The sequence below is a fragment of the Mesocricetus auratus genome, unplaced genomic scaffold, assembly GCF_017639785.1.
Source record: "Mesocricetus auratus isolate SY011 unplaced genomic scaffold, BCM_Maur_2.0 Super-Scaffold_6730, whole genome shotgun sequence".
Classification (NCBI taxonomy): Eukaryota; Metazoa; Chordata; class Mammalia; order Rodentia; family Cricetidae; genus Mesocricetus; species Mesocricetus auratus.
The window spans coordinates 13,534,761-13,558,369 of NW_024429184.1; the positions used below are offsets into that span (position 1 = coordinate 13,534,761).

General features: G+C 45.7%; 1 protein-coding gene and 1 pseudogene across 3 annotated transcripts in view; one reads left to right on the forward strand and one right to left on the reverse strand.

Moving 5' to 3' along the window:
* Positions 1 to 23,609, reverse strand: part of Tdrd7 (tudor domain containing 7) — a 67,968-nt gene that overhangs the window by 23,269 nt on the left and 21,090 nt on the right. For all 3 annotated transcript variants that reach the window (XM_040738879.1, XM_040738884.1, XM_040738887.1), the window contains exons 5-8: positions 18,769 to 18,842; positions 16,473 to 16,690; positions 5,154 to 5,737; positions 2,284 to 2,470 (exon numbers count right to left, since the gene is read on the reverse strand). In XM_040738879.1, the coding sequence (XP_040594813.1) occupies positions 2,284 to 2,470; positions 5,154 to 5,737; positions 16,473 to 16,690; positions 18,769 to 18,842 (1,063 nt within the window). The remainder of the gene's footprint in view (positions 1 to 2,283; positions 2,471 to 5,153; positions 5,738 to 16,472; positions 16,691 to 18,768; positions 18,843 to 23,609) is intronic.
* LOC106021832 lies at positions 19,954 to 22,522 on the forward strand (annotated as a pseudogene).

Below are 23,609 nucleotides of genomic sequence, written 5' to 3' on the forward strand. Positions count from 1 at the left end.
CGACTTCACAGTAAAGGAAAACCCAGAGTTTTCTTCCAGTGCACAAAGCCAGAGTATATCTTTATGCACCTTAGCAAAGGCTAGCTCAGAGACAAAGTTGGCATTGTACATTCTTCTCACTGTGATGGTTAGTTTGCCATCTTTGCATACCTGGAATCAACTGGGAGGTGTCTCAGTGAGTGTACATCAGGGTAGCCTGTAGAATGTCTGCAGGAGACTATCTCAACTACCAGAATTAATACAGGAAGACCTAGGTTCCCCGTGGGCAGCACCATGGCCTGGACTGTACGAAAGTAGAGGGAGCTAGCTGAGCACCAAGTGGGAATGCATTCATTTCTCCCTGCTCTTGTTGCAGATGGACTGACTGCTCTGTCTCTGTCTTAACTGTCTTGTAGTGAGGAACTGCATCCCAAATAATCCCTTCTCCTGAGTTCTCTTGTCAGGATACTTCATTACGGCTACAGACTGAGCACAAGCCATTAGCAGAGACAACACACAACTCTGCTCCAAGTCCTAAGACCACAAAGTCTTCCTCTATTTTTTAAGACAAGGTCTCACCATGTAGCTGTGCCTTGCCTGGGACTCATTTACATAGTCCAGGCCGGAGATCTGCCTGCGTCTGCCTCCCAAGCTCTGGAAGCGTTTTTTTGTTTTGTTTTGTTTTGTTATTTTTTTTTAGTAACAAGAAACCTTAAATTTTGCTATCATGGGTTTAGAATAACTAAGAATCTGAGATTGTTGATAACCTATTATGCTTCCTTAAGGAAAGCACATGATAGTTACTAAAAATAAAATACAAAGCAAACAAAAGGCAGGCAGAGAGTTGGCTAGAAAATACAAATCAAGAGGCAGGGTCCCTACGTCTTTTGAAGAAAATGAGTACAGGTGCTGGCAGGAAATGCAGATAAATTCCTCCACAGAAGAGTTTGAGGAAGAAAAGTGGCAAAGAGCTCTCCACCTCCAGACCATGTGGTGAGTGTGCCCGGCTGCGGCATCAAAGATGCCCTCTTAGGGATGATACGGGGCCTAGGTTGCCAGCAGACCATGTGGTGAGTGTGCCCGCCTGCGGCATCAAAGATGCCCTCTTAGGGATGATACGGGGCCTAGGTTGCCAGCAGAGTCCGGAGGGTCAACTATTGGCCACTTTGGTGCACAAGTCCACCTTTACCACACTTAATCCCTTCCTCTCACAGGCCTCAAGACTCAGGCAGCTTTCATCAAGCTATAACTGCTGTTAACGAAGATTTGCTCTTCTGGACCCATGGTAGATACTCTGAGGACAGGATGCAGTGTGAGAAATCCAGAGAAAACCAGGCCGTATTGTTAGCCCAGCAACAGACTACGGGAGGAGCACTCCCAAGTCTTCATGGGGATTGTCGGCAGCTGGCTTCTTTATTGATCGCCACGCTTTATCTTTGTTGTGGTGGCAGTAGTGGTGGATTTTTGTTTGTTCTGTGGTACTGGAGGCTGAACTTGAGCCCTTGTGCATCCCAGGCAAGGGCATTACTATGGAGCTACATCCTGTAACTGTCTGAGAGTTTCTTACAAAGTTGTTGCTCAGGCTGGCCTTGAAATTGTATAATCCAGTCTTTGCCTCCCAAGTAGCTGAATTATAGACCTGCACCACCAGGTCCAGCTGATAACATATATTTACATGGCAACCATAATTCACAAACCGCTTGTCCCTGGTTGGGCCCGTATGACTCACCCACCTCACCCTGTGTTCTTTGCTCTAGGAGAGCAGAGCGAGCATTTCTACTTGGGATGGCCACCAGTGAGCAGCCACCCAGCGCTTTCATTTCTGGTTCTCTGGCTCCACCAAGTGGCCACAGATCTCAGTGTCACCTGAGTGCCTGGACACTCCTAGCTGCCAGAAGACCTGGAGCCTGATGATGGGGCAGGAGGACCAGGCCCCAAGGGGCCCGAGGGTGGCCCTGGGAGCAGCTCTGCTCAGGCTAAGACCCTGATGGGAAGAACAGCACTCTGCTGGGGCTGTGTGTCAGGAAAAGCTTGCTTGAAGCTGCTCACGAGCTCCTCAGTGCTGGGAGTGGGGAAATGCCCTTCTGATTAGACCCGAGTCCTGTTCCTCCCAGAGGACTTTATATTTGCTCGGTGGTTTTAGGAAACTGAGATATCATGACTACCATTAACATAAAAGCTGATAGGGATAGCTTTGACAGACACTATCTTTGAATTTGTGCTAAACATCGCACAGGGTATGAAAGCACAACGAGAAGCAACAATCGCATCTGAAAACCTCATGCCAGACAAAACTGAGCTTGCCTTTATCTTGTTCTCGTCCGTGGAGATGATCTGCGCGCGTAGCCAGGCATCTTCCTCTGCATTGACTGCCAGCAGCTGCCCCACGTGCACGGTCTGGACTGGGGTGACTCTGGCGTTCTTACTGTAGTACTCCTTCATCTCATCTTCCATCAGTTCCTGAGCGGCTGAGTAGTCTTTGCCTACATACCTGGGTTGAGGAGAGGACAGCTCAGGGCAACAGACGGTGAATTGATGAGAGAACAGACAGGGCATCAACAGTCTCCCCTGCAGCCACAGTTGCTGCTTCCAGTCTCCCGGCGACTCACACCAGCAGGGGGAGGAACGGGCTTATGGAACATTACTCTAAGTGCAGGGAGACAGGACTATGGAGATCACTGCCCAGCATGGCAATGTTTGACAGCCCTAAGAGTGGCTGGATGAAAAGTAGGCATTGGGGGCCCCAGGGAGGAGCAGGCTGCAAGAGACCCCAGGGAGGGAGGAGGGGAAAGTACATGGAGACACCATGGGAGGCCAGATTAGTCCCCAGAGTTTGATTGAGGCTGCTAGGTCTATCTGTGTGGACTATCAAAAAGAGACCAGCAGTAGTTTTACTCTAGCTGAGACTGCATCTCAGAATTCTCAAGTTTTAAAAAGCAGGGAAACGATTAAAGAAGAACAAGGTGGCTTGGGACTTGGGGGGGGGTGGCAGAGCAGTCCCTGGCCTGTGCTGGGCCTGCGTCCATCTCCTCTGCAACACAGGCAGGCAGATGTAACAATGCAATGCCCCAAAAAACTTACTTAAAATTTCTGAGCAAATTACAACAAAATGTTGAGCTAATATCCTAGAGGTGACATGTTCTGGCTGGATGCCTCTAAAAATGTACATCCTGAGAATTATTATTTTCAAACATGCCCCAGCCTTTTCTAAACATTTCTACTGCTGATATGTAGTCCTTTGATCCAGTGTGTTTTCAAGACACACTCCTTTCTTATCTGCCGTGAGTGGGCTGTTTTCTTGCCTTCCTTGAGAGACTCATTCCAAGATGCAAGATCTAGAAAACCAAGTCTGGCTTATAAAATGAGCACATCTCAGCCACAGGATAAAGTCTGTCATCTGGAAGAGACCCCAGGTCACCCAGCCAAGAGGGTGGGGCAGCACAAGACCCCTGTTTCTTGTATTGATCCAGTTTTCACCCAGGGCCTCAGGTGATCTGAGAAACACTAAGAAACGGCTCCATACTTAGTAACGACCAGCAGGACAGAGGTGGCCACCCAAACTCCCTGTTAGTATAGAGAGGAGGACAGAGGTGGCCACCCAAACTCCCTGTTAGTATAGAGAGGAGGACAGAGGTGGCCACCCAAACTCCCTGTTAGTATAGAGAGGAGGACAGAGGTGGCCACCCAAACTCCCTGTTAGTATAGAGAGGAGGACAGAGGTGGCCACCCAAACTCCCTGTTAGTATAGAGAGCAGGACAGAGGTGACCACCCAAACTCCCTGTTAGTATAGAGAGCAGGACAGAGGTGACCACCCAAACTCCCTGTTAGTATAGAGAGGAGGGAAAGCTAGAAAGAAGTTTTACACCAAATGCAAAGAATGCATCTTTGAAAACAATGGCTATTTTAAGATGTAACCCTGTGTGTGGTCGTCATCCCTGATCTGGTTAGATACTTTGTCAAACTCCATCATTTGCATTTACTGACTGTTGCTGCAAATGTTAAGGAGAGGCTGGATGTAGTCCTCCACTGGGCTCTAGTCTCTTGGGAGCCTGGGGCCTGGTCAGAGTGCCTTCTTGAAGGCCTGAACTGAGGTGGCGATGGAGTCTGGCAGGGCCTGCCTGGGAGCTGCAGCTGCCTCTGTCTGCAGCATCAGTCAGTAGAGAAGGATGGTTACTAACACTCACGGGTGAGGACAAGGGGTAGTGCTACAGCCGCATGAGAGTGGGCAGTAACAAGCACAGGTTCCAAGCCTCCAAATTCCCCGAGCAAGCAGAGAATGGTGCACAGTTCAACCTCAGCATGCCACCAATACAAAGCCTCACCTGCACCCAACCCCATATAAACCACAGCCCCTCTAAAGAGCCTTCCCGGCAGCAGAGCTAGGAGGCTAACTGTCTGTCTCCCTAGCCTTGGCCTGCTCAACTACTGGGGCTTTAATGTTGCCAAGCTCTTCCTTCTGGAGACTTTGATTTGAGCTTTCTCTGGGATTGCGTAGCTCAGGGATGGGTCCTGGGCAGCCCAAACCAGAGGGCCATCTGGGGTGAAGGGGACTGGGTTGTTTTGTTTCCGTGTTCTCCCCCTCTGCCCAGCCCCGGCTCCAGACTGGATGGTGATCCAGTGCCTCACTGATATAGGTTCCCACTGCAGGAAGCAGCAAATTGCAATCTTTCTGCATCTTCTGTGTGCTTCATAGTTTTCCTAAAAGCCCAAGACATGCATTCAGAGTCCAGCTGTTTTCTATTCTAGCTATCATTAGCCAGTTAGGTGACAGCTACTCATCCCACACAATGACACCTAAAAGGCTCAAGTCAGCAGGGCACCTCTAGGTCCACCGGCTACTCTGAGATGGATGAAGTGAGCTACCCTGACTTTTCAGGACTGCTGCACAGTCCTAGGTGGATGGCATCGCCTGGTCTTAAGTGAGCTTTCTGTTTACAGACTGGATAGAAATGTAATGTTTTTGATACAGTTGCCACAATGCTTATGACAATTTTTCCAAGTTCATATTATCATTCCAATTTTAAAAACTATTAGTCATCTTTTCTCCTAAGAATACTGTGGGTATTTAACAAATATCAGTGTATTACTGCACTTCACTACAATCCCCCTAGCATGGTTTCCTCCAAGTGACAACACTACACCAGCATCTTCACAACTAGAAATGCCAACTTGCCTGATAACCACGTCATTTGTGTTGCTCAGCTCAACCACCAACACAGACGGGGAGGCCTCAGTAGGAATCACCAGAGGTGGCACGGTTACGTCCTCCACAAACTCATCAGCATGTTCAGCCATGTTTTTTTCTATCTGCAAATACTCTTGTTCAATCATCGACTTGATGTCAAAATCTCCTTGTGCCTGCCCTTCATCCTTTAAGATCCTGTCAGTGGGCAATGGGAGTTTCGCATAAAGAATTGCCTTCTGGGTATTTCCAGAAATGTAGCTTATGGTGCACACGTCAGAGAGTGAGGCAAGATTTTTTAAGGCATCCTCAGGGAACTTGATTTTGTATGTGTCCTCAAATGCTTTGGGGAGTGCACTGGCCCAAAGGCCACTTGAGTATTTCACCAGCAGCTCTGCCACTTTCTGCTTGACATCTGGCATCATTGTTGGGCTCCCTTGCGACGGCACCTCCTGCTTGGGAGCAGGCGGTGGGGACGGGAGCTCCTTCTCGGGGTCCTGTTCACTTCTCAAGGGCTGCTGTCTCGTGGCAGGATAAAGAAGTAAATCTTGACCACCACCACAAGGTTTTTCCACCTGAAAATTTTAAAGAAAACAAATGACATATCTCAGTGGCTAAGAGTAACCTGAAAACACAGTTTGAGAAAAGCACCCTTTTCAAGTTTATGATGCAAAAAAGAGTGTTATTCTTTTTAATGCATCACTTGACCCATGGCTTGAGCCACAATTCAGAAGCAACCAGGGAATGAAAAGGTCATTTCACTCGGGAGGCAGTTAAGACTTATACTGCTACAGGGAATCATGAGACTTCTGCCCAGTCAGTGGTTCTCTGCCAAATCCAGAGCCAAGCTTGCAAAATACACTGGATCTAGTGTGGGATGGAGCTCTGGAATACACCACAGGAGGAACATGGGCTATGTGAGCACAGCCTGCAGGAGTGCTACCTCCCTTCCTCCCTCAGCCTTCCAGGAGGGATTCTTCAGTGAAGATGCTTCAGAGATATGGTAGTTTGAGCAATCACCACAGCAGAAAGGCAACTGACAGCACTGCCATCCTAATGAGCTAGTGGAAAAGACCACCAGATGTCATCCAGTTTCTGACTTCACTTGCCTGAGAGGCACACCCTGAGGGACCAATGGTGTTAATGTCCTCCAAGTCTAAGCCCATGTGACAGACCAGGTTGTCAACTGCCAGCCTACTGCCTAGTACAGTCCCCAACTTGTAGGCTAAGACTGACTTTCAGAGTTTAAATGACCCACAAGTCAGAAGAACCATTTCACAGGTGCATATCATATGGGATTCATTGTGCACAAAGTCCCCCTGGCTTATGTAACTGGGTGACAGTCATGCAGCTCTGCAACATTTCTGAGCTTCCAAAGCTTAGGCATCCACTAGTTAGCCTCTCACAAAACCAGAAGCCCTTTCCCTGACTTCAGATTCACTGCCTTCTCGAATGTTCTGTTACCAATCCCATTTTGCTATTACTCAACTACAATTTACATCCTTATGTGAATCTACTCCGGTGGTAAATTTATAGGAAACCACCCCAAATAACAGATTGCTTCCCATTTTATAGTTCCTTGCTTCTTGCAGTTTGTTTTAGGCAGGGTTGCCTGAAGCTCAGGCTGGCCTTATAAACTATTATATAGCACTAACCGGCTATGAATGCCTGCCTATCCTCCCTTCCCCCTCACCCCCTTCTCTTTTGAGTAAGGGTCCTTCCAGTCATCCTGGAACTATGCAGCCCATGCTGGCCTCAAATCCACACAGATTTACCTGCCTCTGCCTCCCTAGTGCTAAGAGTTATGGCACGTGCTACTATGCATGCTCAGACCGCTGATCCTCCATTTCTTAAGAGTTGAATTATAAGCATGTTTCACCATGTCAGGCACGACCAGAATACTTGTGCTGACTGGCCAGTTCACTAGATTACTTCATTTACCTCACTTTTTACACCGTGTTTAGGAAGACAGACATGGGCTCATGTAGCCCAGACTGGCCTCAAGTCTGCTTGTCCATCTGATGACTTTGAGCTCCTGACCCTACCTACCTCTACATTTCAAGTGATGAGACTGTAGAAGTGCACTACCACATTCAGCTAATTCCAGAATGATCTTAAAGGCCATCTAGAAGCAGTGTATTTACAAGTCTGTCTGAAGCATCTAGGTCAAACTTTTCCAGTCAGCCTACAAAGGGAATAGCAAAAATTTACCCAAGTCCAAGCAACAGTCAGGAAATTAACTAGAGGACAGCTCCCTCGGCAGTTCATGCTTGTGTCTAAGGTAATGAGCCCTCTCTCCGTGACTTCCTTGAATTGTAAACTCCAGTGAGAGTATAGTGGATTCTTCCTTATTTCAGATAAGCCTGGGTGTGTTCAGGGAGCTATGACTGTAGACTGCTTCCTTATTTCAAGGAAGGTTGAAGGCCTGAACTCATCTCTTTCTTCGAAGGTCTGGACTGTTGACTAAGATTAAACACAAAACTAGCTTCAGGAACACCCAATCAAGCTGCAGTTAATCCAGACAGCATTCAACATTTCAAGCAAATGTATTCCCTGCTAAGTTCAGTGACATGGAAAACATGCTTGGACCAAATATTCATTAACCAATCTTGGGAGAACGGCTTTAGGCGACGGTTCTAAACCTTCTAACATTGCGACCCTTTAACGCAATTCCTCATGCTGTGATGACCCACCCCAAACATAAAACTATTCTTGTTGCTACTTCCTACTGTAACTTTGCTACTGTTATGAATTGTAATGTATATCTGTGTTTTCAGGTGGTCTTAAATGACCCTGTGGGTGGGTCACTTGACCCCCAAATGGGTTGAATCTACTAGCTTAAGGGTTTCTCAGTTCAAAGGGGAGAATATCCATGGAAGGCATTATTTAGACTTTAAATGCAAACAAATATAATTTTTTAGCTCTTTTGTTTTAAAATTTCCTATGGATGGAAGCTTGCTTTTCCTGGCACTCTCCTCTGCTTTTTTAATTGTTTCTGCCTTTCATGCCAACGCTGTCTGAATCGGCAACTACAGCTCCGCCATCAGCAGCGGTAGGCCACAAGAGTGGCAGGGAGGAACTCTGTTCACAGCTACTTATCTAACCTCTGTCCTGTAAAGAACTCAAGATTCAAACGCGAGGTAGAACTCACCTCCTCTCTTTGTGTTCCTCCAGAAGTCTTCGTTTTGTTCTCGCCCCTCCTTAAAAACCCTTCTCCACCTGGCTCTTCCTCACCACTTCCTGTCAGCTAACTGCTTACCCAGCCTCCTGACTGGAGGTGACTTTTATTTAATCAAACACATCTTTGCATCATTAAATAAGTGTTCCAGAGCACAAACAAAAGCAACACATCTTAAAGTAATGATCTACAATTGGCTTACAAAGGAGACCCTAGTTCTCTCCCCTGTGCCCTCCAAGGCTCCCCAAAGCTAAGAAACCGTAGTTATCCTAGGTGTGTGACATCTGCTCCTTTCTGTACTCTGGCCCATGTCACAGGGCTCCTGCCTCAGTTCCCAACACAGAAACATGGCTTTTATAATGTCCTGCATGTGGCAGCCAGGAAGCCACTTCTAATAGATCTCCCAGAAGAGGATTTTGACAACCTCTGGTTCCTCTGGCCCACTTGATTCAGGCACAGAGCTGGGCAAGGATCAAAAATTTCCCCACTCCCACCCCCCACTGAAGGACTGAAGGCAAAAACTCAGCATCTTAAAATACTGTTGGTGCCTTCTTGTTTTGTAGCTTTGATATCCACCCTTCATCAGTCTAGTCAAGGCCTGTATTTCCACCTAAAATGTTCTCTACAGGAGAGACCAGTGATGTAAGACATTAACACTCTATACCACAGAGACAAGCCACCTTCTGTGTGGACCACCAGGGTCTACCTCAAATATGCCTTAAGTTTTCTATGCTCGCAGGTTCATTCTATTCAACTTCACTTCTGCCTCCCTTGGAGTCACCTCGCCAGGTTTCTATATGGTTCCAGGAGACACACCAGGTTTGGGGGTGTAGTTCCTTGGACAGCTGTGCGCTCACACAGGTGAGAATTCATCCTTTGCACCTTGATATTTTCTCCTTAACCAGGAGGGAGCTTCTGTCATTTTAGTTTTACCTGGGAATTTAATCTCTGAAGGCTCACCTGCCAAGAGCACAGCAGAGGCCTCTTAGGTTAAGTTTACTGTTTCTATGTGATTAGAATTCTTTAGCGTTCTAGAGGAATCTAGTAACATCTGATTAAAGTGAGACTTCCCACACCATCTATATGGGCACAGCTCTGTTGCCATGGAGACGCAGTTTTATGTTGAAGCCTTATATAATGTTCCAAACTTTATCTTACATGATTATCCAGCTGAAACTTAAAATGGTGCAATAAATGCCTTTATTCACCTATAGATCTCCTTTCTAGTCCTCTAAGCATTTAACAGTGGTCATGGGCTCAAAAGGAATACTAACAAAAAGAAACTAAATAATTTTAAACTCTGGCCTTAGTAGCAAAGGAGAGACCCCCAAGTGCCTTTCCTCAACAAAGACAATTTCTGTCCCTGTCCACAAGCCTGTACCTGCTCAATTCACAGGAACACTGGTCAACTGATTCCTTAGTGGGCAGCCTCTCTGTGCTAAAGGTGAAGCTGGCTGGAAGTCAGGCTGAGAGAGGAGGAAAGGGCCAGTGTCACTGAGGCATGGGAAAAAGACTGACGGGTACAATTTGAAGCACGTGGTGCTGGGAGGTAAGGATACACTATGTTCCAGGAAAGACAGAGACCAGCTAAACCAGCACAGTGCAGCCCCATACCACACACTGCTCAACAAACCCACACGAAATTTACTGGGAAAGGCAGCAAAGGGAGGGGTAGGTGTTAACCGACCAGGAGCAGAAATGGAGAGAGAGAACAGGCAGGAGGCGCTTGCTGACACAGGGAGCGGGAGTGGTTTAGAATGAGGCGCAGCAGTTGGGACCATTGAAACTGGAGTCATGGAGCTGCCGTTGGCCCAGCTCCGCGTGGCCCCAGCTCCACACGGTTTCTGCATGCAGAGTCCCTATGCAGTCACCTAACACATGCATGACACAGCCATGCAGCCTTTGACAGCCTTTGAGCTGTCAGTGAGGAGCGATCACCTGTCAAAGACGGATCCTGGGGTGAGGGAATGTCACCTGGAGAAGAGGGAGAGAGCCTGAGGATTAGAGAGGCCCTGTGACCAGGAAAGGTTCCCTAAGGAGGAGGCCCAGGCCCAGGAGAGGGTGGTGCAGAGTGACAGGCAGGTGCTGAGGAGAAACCATGGGGCAGGGAAGGAAAGGAGTCAGGAGCAGGAACAGGACCAGGTATCCACACACCCCACACCTCACACCCTCACACCCTCAACACCCCTCACCTCACATACCTTACACACCTCACACCCCTCACACCTCACACCCCTCACACCCCACACACACCTCACACCCCTCACACTCCACACACCTCACCCCTCACACACACCTCACACCCCACACACCTCACACACCTCACCCCTCACACACCTCACACACCTCACACCCCTCACACCTCACACCCCACACACCTCACACACCTCACCCCTCACACACCTCACACACCTCACACCCCTCACACCTCACACCCCACACACCTCACACACCTCACACACCCCACACACCTCACACCTCACACACCCCACACACCACACACCCCACACACCTCACACCTCACACACCTCACACACCCCACACACCTCACACCCCACACACCCCACACACCCCATACCTCACACACCTCACACCCCTCACACACCCCACACACCCCATACCTCACACACCTCTGCAGCAAGACCCCACACACACCTCACACACCTCACACACCCCACACACCTCACACCTCACACCCCTCACACACCCCACACACCCCATACCTCACACACCTCTGCAGCAAGACCCCACACTAGCATCCACAGCCAACTGGGTTCTCTCTAAGAAGCATGATTTGTAGCACATCCACAGGCACTTAAAATCGACCTAAGAAGTTCTCTTGCTGTAGCCTCTGGCTGTCCACAGCCCTGAAGGTGGCTGCAGAGGTGGAGTCTCCTTCACTGAGAACGCTCACCTGCTTGTCTACCTGACTTTCTCACTGATGCTGTCTCTAGACACACACTGGCACCATCTCAACAAGGATAAACTTCATGGCGTCTTGGCTCAAGCTCAAGCCACTGGCTGGCACATTTGGAAGATAATGGAGTCTTCCAGTTACATCTATAGAACGTTCTGGGATGCTTCCAACTAGAAGCTGGGACTCTCATTAGGTACTAGGCTTTTCTCGTGCTCTCATTACCTGTGGCAGGGGTGAGGGAAGGAGAGGAGTCCTTTCCAAGGTGGCACCAATGCTCATATTAGAGTCGCAGTCCATGCTTCTTCATCTGGAACCTTCTCCACTGAGCAGTGTCTCTTGCTTTCACTGAAGTAACTCCCGCTGTGGGACTTACTGGGCCCCCTGCTTCAGCAGGGCCTCTGTGTGCTGTGAGGCTGGGCTGTGGTTTCTGATGCTCTGCTGGCAGCTGCTCTGTGTACTCTATCTCATGATTCTCACGACAACCCTCTGGTGTGCAGGGTTAGTTACCTTACAGATGAGATTACAGTTTTACAGGGTGACACGCAGGTTAGAAGTTATACAGCTAGGAAATGACACCCTCAAATGAGCAGCAGAGGACTCAGAGGTTAAGTTTACTGTCTCCATGGAATTAGAATTTTCTCTAAGATTCTGTAAGAATGTAGTATCCAATTAAGTCAAGATACTTTGCAACATATCTGTATGGACACAGTTCTGTTTCCATGGAATAGCAGTTTTGTGTTGAGGCTTTAAATTATGTTCCAACTCAATTGTGATCTAACGTCTTCTGTACCCTTCAGGCCTGTGGGTAGCTCAGACACAGATGGCACGCCATTTCTCAGCTTCTCTGTTCATTCTGCCATGTGCTACCTCACCTTTCATCCATGCAAAGGTCTGCTGAGACCTATAAATTGTACCAACGTGTTCAACGGGACTTCCTTTTGGTGATGAACACCGGAAACCAGATTCCATTTCTAAAGTATCATGAAGTATACTGCCACGCCCTCCATTTCCCTTTCAGCACGGCTTCTGCTGACGACATGTATGGGTTGAGTCCGATACTCTGAGGGCTGGGTAGAGACACTATCTGCACTGCTTATAGTCCACTTCCGGGGGGGGGTCCACATTTGTTTATGAACAGGCTTTTTCCCCTAAGGCAACACATTTTGCATGGGCTGAAGAGAATTGTATTATATCCGTCAGTTAATTCTACAATTACATGAACACATTCCTGCACACAAGAGCACAAACCAGGCCACAAGCGAGAGAAGAGACTGCTGCTGCCTCTGCTTTCTCAGACATTGTGCAGACTGTAAGAAGTCAGAGGTTCTGCAGTTCTAACAAGGGCAGTGACTTCCATGGGTTAGAAAATGATACCCAAGAGAAATGCATGGAATAGCAAATCATCTTTGGGGAAGCTATTAATAATTAGTGTCATCATGTATTTCCAACTACTCATGACATCTGACATTCAGTAATGTTACACTGCAATCACAACATAGCACCTTCTGTAACTAAGGCCTGCTGTGCCGTCAAACAAGGAATACTTGTCTGAGGGTTCCAAGGTGGTCTTCCAGCAGGTCTTGAGGCTGTGGGTGGAAACTCTTCTCAGCTGGGTACATCTGATCTGGCTCAAAGTCTAGCCTCTCAGCTGTCCACACTGGAGATGGGCATGCCAGGTGACACAGGGAAGAGGAGGCTGTTCTCTCCAGCAGGCCTCTGGAGGCGGCAGTCTAATCCCTGTTCAACAGTCCCTACTGTAAGATCTGCAAGTCGGTCAGAGGCCAGGGTCCTGGCGACCTCAGAGTAGGGACACACCACTTCCACCCAGTGATGACTCTCCATGAAGCTAGCTGGTTCCTGCTCGGCTCTTCAGCTTCCGTTTGAGCCAACGCCTTCTTAGATTTCCTGGCTCTGACTTTGGTATGAGTTGTTCCTTTGGTCTACATCCCTCAGCGTGAGGGTCTCACTTAACTGTCACCTCCTCTGAGCGCCTGTCTTCACTTGCCACACACATCAAGTCCTTCTGTTTACCCCCTTCCTGGGTGGCCATCATAACGAGTGCAGTTTCGTCAGTGGACGGGAGAGTTCCATGGGGCAAAGACCAGGTGTGTCTTGTTTTCTGTTGTACCCTTAGCACCTAGGTCAGTGACTGGCAGACACAAGTGTTTTCTAAGTGCTAATCAGGTCCAACAGTTAGTGAGCATCTTGTCTAGAGCTGCCAGGAGACGTTACCGCCCTTCTCCTAGACCCTGATGGAGACTCCACACGGCTAAGACAAGCTTCTCCACCATTTCTATTTCCTTCACAGCTGTCTAAATCCACAAACCTCTTCATCACGATGACTTTACAGTCTCTCTAGCTCAGCACACCCTCTGCTATCTAAGTGACCCAAAAGGTTAAATGACATGCAACCCAGCATCGGAGTCTTTCTTATATTCCTAGCACTCAAGGAACAGAGGCAGAAGGGCTGCTGTGAACTTAAGGCTAGCCTGGGCTACAAAGTGCTAACAGTATCCTGTCTACAAATAGAAATTCAATATTGTTGTCTAGCATCCCATAACATGGTACTGCACACTCCTGACCTGAAGCTCCATCAAGGTAAACCTCCACAGCTGCCATCCCGTCCCCGAAGCTGAAGCTGCCCTGCTGACATAAGAACGTGTCTTTGGGAGGACTACAGGATAGTTCTATTTTCTTAAATGCAGAGTTATGGTTTATTAGGAGAAATATACACATGCTTAGATTAAAGTGTGGGTAGAAGAGAAGAGAGATTAAGTATCTTAGCAATAGCTAAGTACATATGACTTGGTCACGTTTGAAGTTATATTGCTGAAAGTATATAATGCATAATCTAGTTCAAGGCTTAAGCAAAGTTTTAAAGTTAACTAGAATCTAGAAAATAAAATATGGGCAAGGTATCATAACAAGTATATTTATATTTTCATAACTTGATTTTTAATCTTTTTCATATAGAGTGTTTTATACAGTTGGAGGAGGGCCACAGTGCAGGGGCCCATTTCGAATCCCAGACTTTGTGCATTGCCTCTGAGTTGCTGGTTGTGGTAACACAGCACCAGGCATGCCATCACTGTTTCTGCTCTTCATGGAGGAGAGAGGAAAGGGAAGAAAGGGACTATAAGCATGGTGCAACTGTCCAATGCCAGGGAAAAATGATCAAGGAGTAACTGAAATAGTTAAAAACACTCAGACACCCAAATGACTGGAATTCTGTGGTGTTCTAGACACACTGTCTTCCATCAGCACCTCCCACTGGCAGTCCTCAGCCTCCTACTCAGTCTAGATAGCCCTACTCAGAGCCAAGAGAACGCTGGTAGGGCATGAATTCTGCAGTGCTGCTTCCTGCTGAACACTCCTGACTGGGCATGAAATAATCATGAGGTGCAGATGGATCCAAGTGCTGAAAACATAACAAAAAAGTCGGTAGCTTCTGCACCTAAATTGAAGAGGAAACCATTCATCGAGGTAACCGCCTAACATCAGCAGGACGGATACTCTTGCTAAGCAGTACTCTGAGACTCTGTAAACATGCAGGACAGCAAAGCGGCAAACGTCTCCACAGGGAATAAACTGAGCTACACAAATGCTACTAATTCTCATGAAGTATAAGGCGACCAAAAAGGTGACACATCGTTTATTCTTTAAACATATACTCTAAAGAAGTCCTTATCCAAAGGCAGGCATTGGTGGCACACACCTTTAATCCCAGCACTCAGGAGACAGAGGCAGGTGGATCTCTGTGAGTTCAAGGTCAGCCTGGTCTACAGATCGAGTTCCAGGAAAGCTTCCAAAGCTACACAGAGAAATTGTGTCTAGAGAGAGAGAGAAAAAGAATTCCTTATACAAATACAGCAGCAAGTTATCTATGTATAGATAAAATCTCTACAGCTATTAAAATTTTACTATAAAGTATGTGATTATCAAGTTTTTTTTTAAGTCAAGGGACTGACATCTGAGATGGACTGAAACTCAGGCCAACAAATGTCTAACAAGCTCCTTCAGGAGTAAGGTTGCTGATGGGAAATCAGTATCAACATACCGCGTTAAGGAAAGTCTTCCACAAATGAAGGGAAACAGAGTTCCCATCTTAAGAACAGGCTCTATATCTTAAACACTACAGTGGCATTCTTCAGAACATTTGTTATTCCTGCACTTACCAGGAAACGCAGCAGTGTCTCCAGAGTTTGACATCGCGTTTCCCTACTTCACTTGGAGTGTTCTAACTTGCCACACTGTCCTAAGCATATTTTTCCATAGCTATTTACATCACCACACTGAATCCCAGTGCTCCCAGCACCAGGCCAGTGACTAGCACAGCAGTGTGTGGGTGGAGGGAAGCAGGCAGGATGGATGTATGGACAGGTGATTCTGTCTGTAACTGGGCATTAGACTCAGAGGAACAATAGCCTATGAGGGATAAGAGTGACAAAAACATATGCTTTCCTTAGGTCAGGTGCTTAAAAGCCCTCTTTCAAAACAAACATACTCAAGAAGTTGATTTACAAACACAGAAGTTCCAAGCAGATGTTAATGCTGTCATTTAGGACAGCTGCATTTGAACAGACTCTATATTCATAATTAATAAACTTCTACAAAGTACTTGGGTGTAGGAATCTAGCTGTCTCTATCTCGGGATGGACCAAGTTTTCTAACAAACTGTCCTGATCTAGCATCTTATTATAATCATTAACTCTGAGCAGAGGCAGCTCCAGAAAACTTTCAATTTATAGCTTCTACCATGAGGAAAGCCTGTTAGGGGGTCTCAAAAATGAGTATAGCATCAGTTCCAAACAAAGTTCTATGTAAAAACAATTAGCACAAATAACATATCTTTCCAGCTGAAAGTCTTGAAAATACTCAAGAATAAGCATATACAAACTGAGACTAGCACAAATTGTTATCAATAAATGCTAAAATGGCAGACCAGTCAATGTTTACTGGCAGAAGTTCAATCAATACAAAGCAGTACACAGTATATATTATCAACTACTAAAGCATCTTAAAATTAAGACAAAATAGGTAAACACTTCCAACCTTGACATCTTTCCTGTAGGATTAAGAAGCCACGTGTGTTAATCTTAGACACAGATTAGTGCAACAGCACACACGAAGCACTCTGCTCCCGTGACTAGTGACTTGGGACCTGCAAGCTGGGCAGGGAGGAGGCATAAGAAGGGAAAAAGAAGGAAACACGTACCGTGCAAATGTGAGGCCAGTGTTCAAACTGCTGTAAAACTCCTTGGTTAAGGTCTTCTTTATAAAACTCTTTGTAAAAATGAGGAAGCTTAGATATCCAAATGCCATTGTTATGCTTGTCTAATATTTCCTTTATGCGGTTTTGAACCTCATCCATCTTATTAGTGTAAGAGGCAGGAGGCGTGACATTTGGTTTCTCAACAGTCTGATTTAAATTATCTTTAAATTAAAAGAATGATAGCATTAATAGATTATTCCCATTACCTAACATTTGCGTCTCTGACTTTGCTATGCTATGGGTTTATAGGGCCATGAATTTTAGAGGATTGTGGACTTACGCCGAGCAGCACTGAGGACCACCTCACCCTATTACCCCTGAATTTTTATCAGCAAAGCCAAGACACCTCCAACAAGGCAACTTGCCCCTTCATTCTGCAAAGATGCTTTATAGTTTACTTTAGGGCAATCTTGCTGGGTAAAAAAATAATGTTTTACTATTTAACTAATGCTTTTTCTAAGTGCAACTAAGGGAGGCAACATTTTACATAATATAAATGTATACACAGTGCTCAACTGGAAGTCATAATGCTGTAACTTTGTTACATAAGGCACAAATATGTCTTAGTAGGAAGAATGAAAGATATTTTATAAAAAAATAAAAGAATGTTCAGGTTTTCTGATTATAAACTTTCTCTTTTACTAAGGAAAACAATTTAGCAATTCACAGATGCCCCAAAACTACAAAAGCAATTCCATTTAGTTTATGAACAGCAACAACAGGACATCACCAACACAGACTGGAGTTTACTTCTTCAATATTTATCATTCATAAAGTTTTAGCTAGCTTCTTTCACTCCTGTTTATTTTTTTATTAAAAACTAAGAGTGCCTGAGTTTACATACTAAGTGAGATAAACGTGTGTGTTTCTGTACAATTCTTGTATTTTAACTATGGAAGTCATGTCAAACCTATTGAGAATTCTACCGGGATATATATCAAAGTATTAAAAATATAACATCTACATGAAGAATGCATTTACAATTTAATTAGATCACTATATTTTCTGCCAAATATAGTAATTTTTATTTTGTTTTTAACTAATTAATAGATATACACAATCTAGTCTGGGGACACTGGTTTTTAGGGATGCCAGGTAGCAAAGGGAGTTTTCCTTGAGGATATCTGAGAGTTGATTCCTCTTCTCTCACTGGAAGTCATGATGATATGTCTCTGATACTCTTAGACTGGCACAGGGAGCAGAAGGGTCCAGGGTACTCATTTATGGTTCCTATTAAGGAAATAACTTACTCTATTTTAAACTCTTAAAGGAGTATACAACTACTGAGTAGTCCTGGTTTAGAAAATGCATATGTAAAAATAATCCTTATATTTTCATTAGCAATATTGGAAGAACATTCCTGTGGAGCCGGAACTGGAACTCAGGAAGAGGCACACTGCGAGCAGCAACCCTGTCCAGTCACTTACACTGAGCACAGGTCAGCACTCTGTAGCTGCCCGCGGTGAGAGTGCTCACTCCGTGGACTTACACACTGCCTGCACATGTCACGTCCATAAGTGGTGCATTTCTAACCAGGGGTTTCCTTGACTTTATTAACCATCCTACTGGTTTCTTAATGGCCCTTTTGGACTTTATAATCAATAATTACTCACAACTTAGCTGTTACCTCACAGTTTAAAAATGATTTTAATCTTCATTTTATGTGTAAGGCTGTGTTTGACTGCATGCATGTCTGTGCACCAGCACATATGTGTGGTGCCTGCAGAAGCCAGAAGAGGGTGTCAGACACTCTGGGACTGGGATCACAGATGGTTGCTAAACCAACCATGTGGTTGCTGGAGCCGTTTCTCCAGGCCCCACCCCTCACAGTTTAGAGTGCCAACTTTTACTAGTAGAGTTTCTACGTCTCTCTTAGGAATTTAAGTCCCACGTGTATGACCTTGAAATAGAGCATGAAGTTTCCTTGAAGTGAGGCTGCTAGGCGCCAAGTCTTGAGTGTTTACCCTCTACTTAGGGATGAGGGAAACACAGGTGACTCTGCAAGAGTCACGTGGGCACGAGCAGAATGGCTGTGTGATGAAGGCCTTAGGTCATGCGCTCAGTATCACTGGAAGCATTACTTTCTCTAAAGGTCACTTCACTCCATGAGGGTCAAGTTAGAAATGGAGGGAGGGGGATACATTTCATGCGGGAGAAGGTGAGTGCACATGTCGAAAGCCACCATTGGATGTTTTGTCTCTCTCGGGGCCCGAGACTCGCGACACGTCTGGAAACGTACCGTTCACTTCCTTGGTGCAGGTCCTCGAGAGGTGGGTCTGCAAAGGTGCTGGCAGGGATGACTTTGGACTAAACCTAAGGTGTAAAAGAATGGCCATTTTTTAACACTGCTTTTCATTTAAAATCCTCATGACATTGACCAGCAAAATAACTTAAGAAAATATTCCAAAATAAGAAAATAAATCTGGCATCATATTTCATATTTACTCAGAGAAAACTATGGTAAAAGTAAACTTAAAGTAGGTCTTTAAAAGCCTCCTTCATAACCTGAAAGTTAGAATTTCAACTAATCATCTTTAAGTGTATGAATAAATAAAAGCACATAAAGAATAAGCACTTGAAATAAAGAAGAAAGATTAGCAGCACCACAGACTGGGATGTGTCACCAAATCACACCATTTAAAACAGGCGTACAGGTGAGTGGAAGAGTACAGGTCTTAGAAATATTACATTTACCCTCTGCCTTGGTTATAATGGAAGTAGTGTTGCAAAGTAGCAGAAAGGGTGCTCAAATAACTACATGGAAAAAAAGAAACACAGGCACCTGCCTGCCTCATATCCTTTCCAAAATAATTTAATACCAACTACTGGACTTACATAGGAAGATGTTTCCAAATATGAGGATGAACAAACCACACCCACCCATATACCCACATTCATGCATGCATGCACACATACCTACACACATACACATAGGTATGCACACCAAACTCCCACACACGTACACCCCCCCACACACACACTCACATATCCCACACACACACACACACGCACACCCCACACACAATACACTTATTCATATTCTTTTATCTGTCCTTCACTGGTGTCTCAGCTGTGTCCCCGTCCTTGAGCAATGCTTAGTACTAAGCAAGAGAGTGAGTCCTGTAAGAATGACTGAATGAACCATCATCAAAGAACCAATGGCTACATTTTTTCCATTAGGAGAGGCAATCACAGTTTTGAGCATCACAGAAGACTTAAAAACTAAACAGTTGACTTCAGTTGCTGTGTTGGACACTTCTTCTGAATAAATGGCTCCCATCTTCTACACCAAGAAATACCTCATCTCTTCCAAGCAGAAGCTCACTCTTGGAGGATTTGGCTTCTTTGTATCCTGTGGCTGAAGCCCTCTTACTACTTTCTTGAAGCTCCTCTTGTCTGCTTGCTGGGCCACTCCACCGTCAAAATGCCTCAGCTTATGACCAAAGGGGGCGGGGCATTGGAGAAATACCGAGATGAGATTCTGAAAGCAGCAGTTATGGAATATGGGAAACACCGGTGGTCTAGGGTTGCCTCGTTGCTGCATACATAGGAAAGCAGCAGAGCAGTGCAAAGCCAGATGGTGTGAATGGCTGGACCCAAGCATCAAAAAATCTGAATGGTCGAGAGAAGGGGAGGAAAAACTGTTACAGCTGACCAAGCTGATGCTAACACAGTGGAGGACCATCACTCCCAGTGCTTGGAACACCATGGACTGACTCCTCTTAATAACGGGACAATGAAGTGTTAACAACAGATGGCCCCTGAAAACTTAACCCTGGAGAGACGCATCAAAATCCAGAAACAAGCCCATTCCCCATGGGGGTTTACTCTCTCAGCCTAAATACACGGGGAGGGCTTAGGCCCTGCCCTAAATGATGTGACAGACTTTGATGACCCTTTATGGAAGGCCTCACTCTCCCTGGGGAGTGGGATGGGGGGGCCTGTGGGGAGCTTGGGAGGATGGGAGAGAGAGGGAACTGGAATTGATATGTAAAATAAGATTGTTTCTAATTTGAATAAAAATAATCCAGAGACAAACTTGGCTCGGCCTGACCCAATTGATATGGCAGAGGATGAACCTGAGGTGCTTTCTGAGGCTCACCTGGCCAGTCCTCAAGGAAAGAAGGCTGAGAGGAAACGGAGAGAAGCAGCTGGAAGAAGCAAGGTGCCTTGCTGCCCTCAGAAAAGACAGGAGCTTAGAGCAGCTGGCACCAAGGTTCAGAAAAAGAGGAGAACAAAGGAAGGAATGGATTACAATGACGAAATCCATTTGCAAAAAAGCCTGCTCTTGGTTTTTATGATACTTTGGAGGAGAATTACCAGGCTCTTGATGCAAATCTCAGGAAAATACTACAGCAGGATCTTGATGGGGAACTAAGGTCTAAATTAAAAGGAAGACGTAGAAGGAAAAACAAACATTTTAAAGGGGGGAAAAAAGAATCTGAATTACCATCAACTATTCTTCAATCTAAAGGTATCTTTGTGTTTCCTAAAAAGAGAAGCAAGTTAGTGCTGCCTGCCCCTCCGATTTCAGATGCAGACCTCCAGGAAATTGTCAAGGTAGTGCAGGCCAGTGAAGTTGCTCTGCAGACTGCAGAGGAGTGTGGAATCACATGTTTCTAGCATTTTCCTGTCTAAGTGCATGGTCACAAAAAACAGCCTTGCTCTGAGGCCAGCAGGGACACTGGACTGCCAATACAGGGTTCTGCAGGAAGCTCAGAACCTCATAGCCTTGAGCAATGTGGACACGCCATTGAAAGGTGCACTTAATGCCCCACTGCATGAGAGCGACTTCTGTGTGACTCCACAGCAGCAGGCTGTGCAGACTCCAATACAGTTCATCGTCCCCTTGAAACACTCCTACTAATGGAGCTGAAGGCCTGACTTCCCAAAGATGAACAACACCCAAACCAGTCATCAAGGCCACCCCAGGAAAAACACTACTTAGAGACAAGCTAAATATTAATTCAGAGGATGAGAGGGCAGACTACAGGGACCCCTCTTACGTGAAGCAGATGGAAAGAGAACCTCACAAACATCTCTATCTACAATTGTTAGGCCTCCCTGTGCCTAACAACAATTTTGAAATTGTTCTACCAGAAAGTGCTGGGAAGGAGCTGGACGAGCGTGAAATGGGAGATGCCCACTTAGAAGACACTGGAAAGCGGCCACAGGAGACGCTGAATGTGTAATGGAAATGAAACGGATTCACAAAGCTGTTCAGAAGAACCTACCAGGACTGTCTAAAGTAAACAAAACTATTTTAAGACCTTTAAATGCAGAACCACTCCAACAGACTTACAGAAAAGTGATGAATTGATCAGAAAAGAAACGATAACTATGCTTCATTATGACCTTCTACATCACCCCTGTGAGCCATCTGGAAATAGAAAAGGAAAAACTCTTGGATTTGCTGCCAACAATTCAGAGCACATCACCTGTCTTGATCATAACCCTCATGAGGATTTCTGCAAAGAACTGAAAAGTTCGCAGGGTGCTCTGGGACAAGAGATGGAAGAGGTGAGACGAGGCGTGAGCCATGGGGACTCTCCAGGGGCCTGCACCAGGTGTGGAAGAACGCTGCCGTCCAGGCCTGTGTCTTCCTGGTCAGAGCTGCTGCACAAGGACTAATCTAGCCAGCAAAACGGAGAGACCTGAATCACGTGAATAGAGACTTGAGATAAACGGGAGTCACATGACCATAGAAGCCAAAAGAGCTGCAAAGATGGAAAGAAGATGAAAATTCTGCTTGGCAGTTACTAGTCTCATGCTGTGGGGCTCACTAACCGTCGAACGACTTTTGGGACCAAACTGAACAGACTCATTTGGAGCTACGCACTTTTGAAGAACTCAAAAACATGAAGACTCTGCTATTCCCAGGAGGTTACAGTGTCTGAAGGAAGATGTGCGGAGGCAACAGGAATGAGAGAAAGCCTCAGCAGAGATATGCAGATTTGGTGATAGAGAAAGAAGCTTTACAGGCAATATTCTGAAACACAGCTGGTGCTCTCTCTGCCACAGAAGAACTAGCTGCTGCTTTCATACTAAAGGCTGAAACTGGCATTCTCTTCATTAACAAATATACCCAGCACCTGGGATTTCTCATTTGTTTAAGATATTGCTCTTACCCATTCCGTTACAGACTTGTACTGAGGATAGTAATGGTTTAAATTATCCAGATGCTCATTTTTTGCCAGTGTCATATTTGCAGCATTCCATAGTTTGGGCCTTTATTTCAAAAGTCTGACTTTGAATACTGCCTGTGATAAGTCCTTGAATAAAAAGAACATGTGAAATACTGAAAAAAAAACCCTAAACGTTGAGATGAAGCATATTTCCTAATGGTATTTTAATTCTAAAAGAAGCAGACTGTCAGCTACTAATAAAGGCTTTTAGCACAAGCAATTTCAGAGTTCCACACCTCTGCAATGATTCATGTGAAGGCTTAATGGGAAATTCCAACGCATACCTTTCTGACAAATTAATTTTTTATTAATTCTTCCTAAATACTGTAGTATCTGAAGGGAAAGCTTCTGAGGAAAAAGTGACCATTACCCCCCAATAGGCACTGATATATCACAAATTTGCAAAAGGGCAAAAATTTTCAACTTGGAAGGAAGACAGGATACTGATTCAGCTCCACCAGGGCTCAGCATGTGTTTCCTGTCAGGAGGCCAAGAGGGCAGACGGCAGGCTCTGCGCAACCCCTCATCTCTGCCACTGCAGTACAAAACAGCACAGGCAATACACGAGCAGGATATGGCCATGCTCCTATAAAACTCTATTTACAAAAGCAGGTGGGGGGGCTTTTGGACTGTAGCCCATGGATTGTAGTTTGCTGACCTCAGGAAGAAACCTTTCAACTAGCTACTGGCACATTCTTACTGGAAGTGAGGAAGCCATCCCACAGCATAAAACAATGAGCTTACTGCTCCCTGGCTCAGGCATGGCCACCCCAGCCTAAGCCTAGGAGAGTCCCAGTGCCAGGCCAGCTCTGTGGTGTCCTTGCACCATGATCCAACAGCACTGCATAGCCTTGGGCATTATTGGAGCAAAGGAGAGTATACAGCCAGATGAGAT